Raw genomic sequence first — 8,576 nt, forward strand, 5'->3', positions numbered from 1 at the left:
TACTGTATTAAATGACAAATAACAGTTATTTTCTTAACTTGTATCATTTGAAAGTGTTTAAAAATCATCAACATTAATGACACCATGTTTGTCAGTGTCAAATTTTATAATCAAACCATATTTGAATTCGTAATTTATTGAACATCTTTAAAAATTTCTAGATTATCCATTTTCTTTCTTGTTGTGCATGTAAGAACTAAAATCAATTATCATAAGAAATGGAAAAAAATACTTTAAGTTAGTAGATGTTAATAATTATAATCAAATCCTTAAATTTCACTTTTACACAATTAAATAATATAACACAATTAAATGATATATTTAAATCCACCAAGTAGGATTCCCTCTATTTCTTACGGAAATTCGTTGTAATATTCATAGCTCTGTAGAAACTGACAGGACTAGCTAAAATCTACATGTCACGTTTATCGATCGGTCGAAACCTTCATCCTAAGAAAAATCACGGACTGCACGAAATAATCATGATGTCAGACTCAAATTTTCATAGAGGAAGATTTGGCTGTTCTTTTATCTAAAGTATTGATGTACATTAACAATTATAGTTTAGTTGCTTACTTTTTAATTTATTAAAAAAGAAAGATGTAACGCAGGTTATTTATTTTACCTGCGATGTCACCACCTTCATAACCCGCATGAATCACCAACGTAAGCATTTTATTGTTTAAATATAGACACATGTGAAAAAGACTTGAATTAAGACATCAACAATGAAATCAGATTAAGTCAGTCAACTTTTTTATGCCCAGCTGGTAAAACACTGGGTAGATATCCTGGTTTTGATTCCGAAAAAACTACACGTTACATATATAACACAAGTTGATCAGTCCGTGCAGTCGGGTTCGATGTTCTTCCATTACCAGCTTCACCAGTCCATGAACGTTCGATGTGAAATGGCAGAGCCGACAGTAAGTGGGTTAACTCTATTATTTCTTCTAAACGTAAGCCTAAAAAACATAAAATATTGTCATAATCATAAACAGAGACGATGAATATATCTCGTTCTTGATTGCAATGCTACAGTTTCGATCGCAACTTCTCGGGCGATTGGCTACAGTTTGGGTGAGTAGGTTTTGTAACACTTGACGGTGTCGGGTAAGAATCGTGTTCCGACTATTTCGGTCCTGATAATCCAGTATCGAAAATATTTTTACGTACATTTTATTCTTCAGTTGCAAATTTGGTAATGTGAAAGGTTGTAATAAGTTGGACATTGATCAAATATGAATTCATATCAACTGTACAAGCATTTATATATTTGTCAGATATACATGCATTTATTATAGATCCTGAGTTCCGATGTACAACATCAGATCAGGGCGGTGCTGTATGGACAGTGTGTAGGGGACGCCCTAGGACTTCTCACCGAGTTCCTGACCAAAAAGGAGGCCAAACAGGTGAGCTCATCAATGTTTTATAAAAGTGCATGCATGTCATTTCACCAGAGTCGCCGGTCGTTGCACCATGGAAATAATGAGCAGACAATGCTACCTTTTATTTACTGAAAAAAATGTAACGTAAATGTACCTTGATAATGATTTAACTATATAGTTAAACGGAAAACAATTTTCATATTAGAATGACTTTTAATTTTTATGTGTTTTGTAACAAATTTATTTTTGAAGTTATTAAACCGATTTGAGACTTGATATTGATTGATCAATTAATATGCATAATTATAATCTCTTTCTCTATTTAAAGATGTCTCAAGAGGTCTAATTAGGTTCAAATCATATACATGTACAGTCTGTAGCTACATTGTAGAAAAATGGCTGTGACATTTCTTAGATCTCGGTATATAATAACTGTTGTGAAAAAATATTAAACAACATGACAAAAAAAGTCCTAAAAACTAAAAAAACAAAAACAAACCCCCCCCCCAAAAAAAAACCCGCATTCATTTAGGCATGTCGCTTTTCTAGAGTTTAGATATCTTAAGGTACTTCTCAACTGATGTGTACGCTTTTCTATTTTTAGTACTTTGGTAAATTGAAGGACTGTTTGGAGTTCGAACACAAGTCCCTTGTAGACAACCCGCACCAGAACCGATGGAACGTGGGGGACTGGTCCGACGACTCAGATCAGACCATTCTTATACTTATCTCACTCACCGAGAACAAGGGAGAGGTTAGTATCTCACCGAGAACAAGGAAGAAGTTAGTATCTCACCGACAACAAGGGAGAGGTTAGTATCTCACCGACAACAAGGGAGAGGTTAGTATCTCACTCCCGAGAATAGAGGAGCGGTAAGCATCTCACTCTCCGAGATTAGGAAAGAGGTTGGAATCTTACTCCCCAAGAATAGGGGAGAGGTTAGTATCTCACTCCCCAAGAATAGGGGAGAGGTTAGTATCTCACTCCCCAAGAATAGGGGAGAGGTTAGTATCTCACTCCCCAAGAAAAGGGAGAGAAAGCAATTTAATTAAGTATCTCATCTGTCAACATTTGTTTTGTTATATGAAGAAACAAACCAAAATTTAAGAAATTAATTGAAAACAGATCGCCGTAATTTTCTCAGCTCAACAAAGAATTCAGGAATTCAATTTTGTGCAAAGTTCATTTCCAAAATATCCCCAGCATCAAACGGTCACTTGTGATATTCCGCCGACCGTAATAATAATCAGACAGGTGTTCTACTTGATTTTACTTCACAGTAATTCGCAAATCCTTATATCCGTTATGATAGCAAACCGTAGCATTGCGCGTTCGTTGTTTACTTGCCTTGACTGACTGTCTATTATGACGTCACCTTGTTTTGGAGTCGCGAAGAATTATTTACGTCACCGTTTATGAATCAACACATCAGAGGCAATTATTTGAAATAGAGGGAATGTTCTCTAGATATCATTCCTAGCCGGTCAATATCTAACAAATATTGACCGGTCAATATTTTTTGGACGAGCTGATATTACAATTATTGACTATTCGTCTATATTATACAAATATTGACTGGGGTTGAGGGCAACATTGATTATATTAGCCCCCGAGGGACGAAATATTGCCCGACGCGAAGCGGAGGGCAATATTTTCGTCCCAAGGGGGCTAATATAATCAATGTTGCCCGAAAACACAGTCAACATTTGTTTTGTTATATGAAGAAACAAACCAAAATTTAAGAAATTAATTGAAAACAGATCGCTGTAATTTTCTCAGCTCAACAAAGAATTCACGAATTCAATTTTGTGCAAAGTTCATTTCCAAAATATCCTCAGCATCAAACGGTCACTTGTGATATTCCGCCGACCGTAAGAATTATCAGACAGGTGTTCTACCTGATTTTACTTCACAGTAATTCGCAAATCCTTATATCCGTTATGATAGCAAACTGTTGCATTGCGCGTTCGTTGTTTACTTGCCTTGACTGACTGTCTATTATGACGTCACCTTGTTTTGGAGTCGCGAAGAATTATTTACGTCACCGTTTACGAATCAACAAATCAGAGGCGATTATTTGAAATAGAGGGAATGTTCTCTAGATATTATTCCTAGCCGGTCAATATCTAAAAAATATTGACCGGTCAATATTTTTCGGACGAGCTGATATTACAATTATTGACTATTCGTCTATATAGAGTTATATAGTGAGAATATACTACTGAATATAACAAAGAGTTATATAGTGAGAATATACTACTGAATATAACATATAGGTGAACTGTAAGGACATCGCCCGTCGATTCCTGGACTGGATGAAAAGGGGGATCCCCGAGCTGGGGGACTATGTTGGGATGGGGATCGGAGCGACCACTGACCGGGTCATTCACCACAAGAGCTTCCTGGAGGATCCCATGGCAGTAAGCTTAAGAAGATATATATGAATAGACCCGAAGCTTGACACAATTGCATGGAACTAAATTTAGTAATTCACGAGTAAAAAAGTCGAAGTTTGTAGAATTTGTCGAAAAATTAAGCAGTTTTCATTATTTTCAACAAACTGACGTCATCAGCATGATTCCTCAGCAAATTAATTAGTCCATGGTATCTGTCAAATTGACACGAACAATCGCTTGCCACAGTCAATAATTGCGATTTTATCTCAATATTCACGATTCCACACCCTGCCCACCAATGGCAACCAAAATCACGTAATTCCTATATTCATATACTTTTGTAGGCTGCAGAGAGTGTTTGGAGAGAGGGACAGGGTAAGGTGGCACCTAACGGAGCCGTGATGCGGACCAGCGCCCTGGGGATCCATCGATTCCACGACATGGATCACGTGACCAAGAACGCAGCGGATGTCGCCAAAATCACACACTTTGATCCCAGGTTCTTTGACATTTCTTTATTTTTCATTTGTTATTGATGGAATGGTAATCAGGATATTTATACAATTGTTTTTATAAAGTGTTCAATATATATACCTTTTTTTTCTTTAGGTTCTTGGTTATATTGACTTCTGCTAAATATTGCATTTATAGATTGCAACGAAATTATTTAATTTGTATCGCTAATTCCTGAGTTGTTTTCGAATTGCCGTTGAAGGATTGTGAAAACTTTAGATTAAGTTAAATGACAAAGAGGCATGGGATAAAAAAAAAAGCAAAAAACAAAAACAAAAACAAAAACAAAAAAGCAAAAAAATAAAAAATAAAAAATAAACAAACAAAAAATAAATAAAAAAAAACAACACAAAAACAACAACAACTGAATAATGTAAATGACCTCATTATTTGGTTTTTTCGGTAAATCATCCATAACCTAATTACCAATTTGTGGGTTTTTATGCTTGCAATGACAAGATGTCAGGCTTCTTCTGTTGCTGTGTCCGTTGCCATAGCGATGATGCTGCAGAAAAAAGAGCGCCATTTTAACAAGACAGGAGGTTATAATGTCCCGGCTATCATCCAAGACAGTTATGACATCGCCGTGAAATTCATCGAGATCGAGGAACAGGTACGCATTTAACTTTGCTTTTTGATAAGACTTTTTGATTTGTTAATATAATTTGTGCATTTCATGAATCTGCATTTCTTATTCGGTGGCAAAGGTTCACAAAGTCAAATGTAATAAATGAATGTAAACCAAAACAAATCAAGTTTTTGCCTTTGTTTTTTCGTTTGTCTTAAGATTGTGACACCGGTTTGTATTTGACAAGTAAAAGTAATTGCTTTTCAATACCCTGCATTATCGTGTTCACATCTTTTAAAAAAAATATTTTTGAAACCATTTTTCATGTTTTTGATTTGACGGTGAAATATGTTTCTATTTTGCCAACCAATTGTGTTTTTATTCGATCTTGAACTATGTAAGACCTTAGTGTTTGTTTTCTTTTCGTCTCATTTCGTTTTTTCTTACTGAAAATTTTCTTTTAGATCATCCCTTCAGTTTGAATGTTTCGCTTTTTACCACGGTTTGTGTTTTGTCCAAGGATTGAATTTTAGTTCTGTTTCTATTTGGATTCTTCTTTGAGTTTCTCTGTTTTTGTAGGATGCTATATTGTTTTGATATGTATGATCTGATCCATGTTTCTCAATGTTGTTCCTAACAGAAACGTGAACTACTAAGCTGTATGAAGTGTTCTGACCTGAAACAACTGAAGCTTGACGAATCCGGAAAGATCGGCTACACGTTTAAGACACTGGGGGCTGGATTCTGGGCACTCAAGCAGAACAACTTCCGGAAAGCGATTACTAAAATTGTCCTACAGGTAGACTTGCAGAGGGTTGATCAAACAAGCAAAACAAACAATCCTTGTTTTGAAAATCGAAACATTCATTTTTGCAGCTTTGGTGAACAGTTTCTTTGTTCGTTATTTGAATTTCACCAGACTTTAATTATTCTATAAAAGTATTTAAAAAAATGGCAAACTTCAAACAATATACAGTATAGCATTTTTTAAATGCTATAAAAAATCATATATATAAAATTATGAATAATTGAATTTATCTCTAAACAAACGTCGTGTACTATAGTCTGTCCCAAGATATTTATGCAGCACATTTGGACGATTTTTAATAAAAATACACATACCTGTGAAAGAAGTGCAATTGAAATAGTTGAAAGGGAAAATGTCAAAGATAGTTTCATTGACACATTATCATTTTCACTCGGAAAAATTCACAGGAACAAAAACAGATTCCTTACGGAGATTTATAATGGGGAATGTTTTCATTTTTTCTCCATTCGGAATACACTCGGAGTACATCGCGCAATTTTTCAACGTTATCATCCGGGCTTGCTGCAATACAGAATCCCCGTAGACATCACATTCTTTAGGATTGTTTCGAAACCTGATAAGCTAACAGGGGCGTTTTAACTGAGAAATCTTGGATTTTTTTTTTTTTTTTTGAATGAACATCGTTTGAACCCTGAGGTATTTATAAATATCAAGCAATTAAGCAAAATATGAAATCAGGATATCTTGGAACAGACTATAGGTATTGCTGATTAAAAGTGTTAAATCTATTTGATATATATTTATAAAACTTAATGAGCCACACAAAGGTGTGTGTGCGGAAGGGGGGGAGGGGGGGGGGGGGGTAGCGCAAAATTACACGCCAACCAAGTTCTTGCAGATGGAAAGTGATTTACAAGTGATCAAATTATTTGATACAACATTGAATGTCTCGGTTTAAAAGATTAAAACTTTTTTTCTTAAGCGCATAGATACTTTATCCTATTGATGTGATAAGATAATCAAAATGATATTCTAACACGATGCTAGGGTGGCGATGCAGACACGAATGCTTGTATAGCAGGAGCAATGTTGGGGTGTAAACTTGGTATAGAAGCCATACCCGAGTCCTGGAAAAACAATCTCAAACACAAGGACTGGTTAGACCAACAAGTACAAAAGTAAGCATATTAAGAGATATATTTCATGAAATTTTACTTATTTAGGTTAGCTGAAGAAGAAATAACAAAAGTAATTTATAAATTGATTATCCAAATTGTGCAAGCAATTCCCTTTGATTTATTTCAAAAAGTGTTTATATTTGAATTGCAGATATTTTACGATGCTCAATGAAGTGGATGTGGGCACTAAGCCTGTAACAGATTCTTGATTCATTGTTTTCTGTTTCTAACGCGTAATCTGATTAGTCTATATAGGCACGTGGCAGGGCGAATGAAACGGATCACAGAGAATGAAAATATATTGCATGAATGATTTTCTGATATGATAATATATTCAACAAAAATTTAAAAAAATACGATTTTCTGGAATAGTCCAACATCACCATGCAATAAATGTATTAGTGCCGTACATTTTTTTTTTGAATGATTGTTGTTTTAGGCACAGTATGATATTACTTTTTTTCAAAATATAAAATATACTTTTGCCAATGGCTGATTACATATAATTATGATAAGAAATCGCAAGGGCGAATGATATTGTAATTATTTTAATCTCCCTGTATACCTGTATACTAGTACACGCTAAAGTGTCAATTATAATGAATGGCGTTGAATATGCATGTTTCTGTGTTCTTTTAAAAGTTACCTCTATGCTAAATTGCAATGCAATGCAAAGCTAAATTCAATCGAGTAACAATGATATAAAATTTAATTAAATGCAAATATTTATTGTCCAGGGGCTGGGTTTCACAAAACTATCGTAAGATCTATCATAAGATATATCTTAAGATTGTCATAATTAATATATCTTTTATGACAACCATTAGATCTATCACTTTCATTAGACGAAACTATCTTAAAAGTTAGAAAGAACTATGTATGATACGAGTTAAATTTGGCCCCCATAATTCGCCAGTTTTTAAGTGTATCTGGTACAATAAAATGTTATGTTATATTTTAGAAGAATTGATGTAAAATATATTTTTCACTTATTTATTTGATTTATTTGCACTCACTGGCAGTATATGACGTCAGAAGTGACGCTATTTCTATAATTCAATCAAAATCAGTCAAAAATTAACAATTTTCTTATCTTTTTATGATTGGGAAATGTAGAGCGCATGCCTGAACAAGGAAAATTTTTTGTCACTTATTAGCCTTGGCTAGATACATCTCTGATTAAAATATTTTGTTTGTTCAAGCATGCGCTCTATGTTTTCTGAAAGAATAACTGCTTGAAAACAAAGTTGTTTTATGCTAAAAATGCAATAATGGCGGGAAAAGGTTGTCTTTACGATATCATATTTCTTATGGGCACTTGAATCAAAATGAACATTAAGTAAAAACATCACATATATAATTGAACAAAGAAAACAAAGAATTACAGTAAAATGATGATGTTCATTTTAGAGGGCCATTTTAGGCCCAATTCATATATCGTCGATCTTTTAAGAGAACTCTTAAGTCACATTTCATGCTTGCGTATTCATTTTTTTTAATGCGACCGACCCCCCCCCCCCCCCCCCCCCCCCACACACACACAAACACAAACAAAAGTTGTTCAAAGGGTATTTTCTTTTTGCTTATGTTATTATATTTTTAGATAGTTTATGTTAAAGAATTTGATGAGTGTTGTGCTCTGAAATAATACTTGATTTTGCACCAACGTAATATCTTTTACTGGTGAAGGTGTGTTATTGCTGTCTAGAAATTCTAGACAGCAATAACACACCTTCACCAGTAAAAGATTATATTCTAGA

At 34.3% G+C, this 8,576-nt stretch overlaps 1 protein-coding gene across 1 annotated transcript; it reads left to right on the forward strand.

Moving 5' to 3' along the window:
- Window positions 1-896: 896 nt before the first annotated feature.
- Window positions 897-7,183, forward strand: LOC117685928 (ADP-ribosyl-[dinitrogen reductase] glycohydrolase-like). The gene is made up of 9 exons (XM_066073860.1): window positions 897-926; window positions 1,305-1,415; window positions 1,996-2,145; window positions 3,669-3,812; window positions 4,133-4,287; window positions 4,761-4,914; window positions 5,510-5,668; window positions 6,686-6,816; window positions 6,968-7,183. The coding sequence occupies exons 1-9, from the start codon at window positions 912-914 to the stop codon at window positions 7,023-7,025; spliced, it is 1,077 nt and encodes a 358-aa protein (XP_065929932.1). The 5' UTR covers window positions 897-911; the 3' UTR covers window positions 7,026-7,183.
- The last annotated feature ends 1,393 nt before the right edge of the window (window positions 7,184-8,576 follow it).

This window comes from Magallana gigas, chromosome 10 (genome assembly GCF_963853765.1).
Source record: "Magallana gigas chromosome 10, xbMagGiga1.1, whole genome shotgun sequence".
NCBI lineage: Eukaryota > Metazoa > Mollusca > Bivalvia > Ostreida > Ostreidae > Magallana > Magallana gigas.

Coding starts and splice junctions, on each gene's coding strand:
- LOC117685928 (XM_066073860.1), top strand. Junction 5,669..6,685: donor TTACTAAAATTGTCCTACAG/GTAGACTTGCAG, acceptor ACACGATGCTAG/GGTGGCGATGCAGACACGAA. Junction 6,817..6,967: donor TTAGACCAACAAGTACAAAA/GTAAGCATATTA, acceptor TTTGAATTGCAG/ATATTTTACGATGCTCAATG.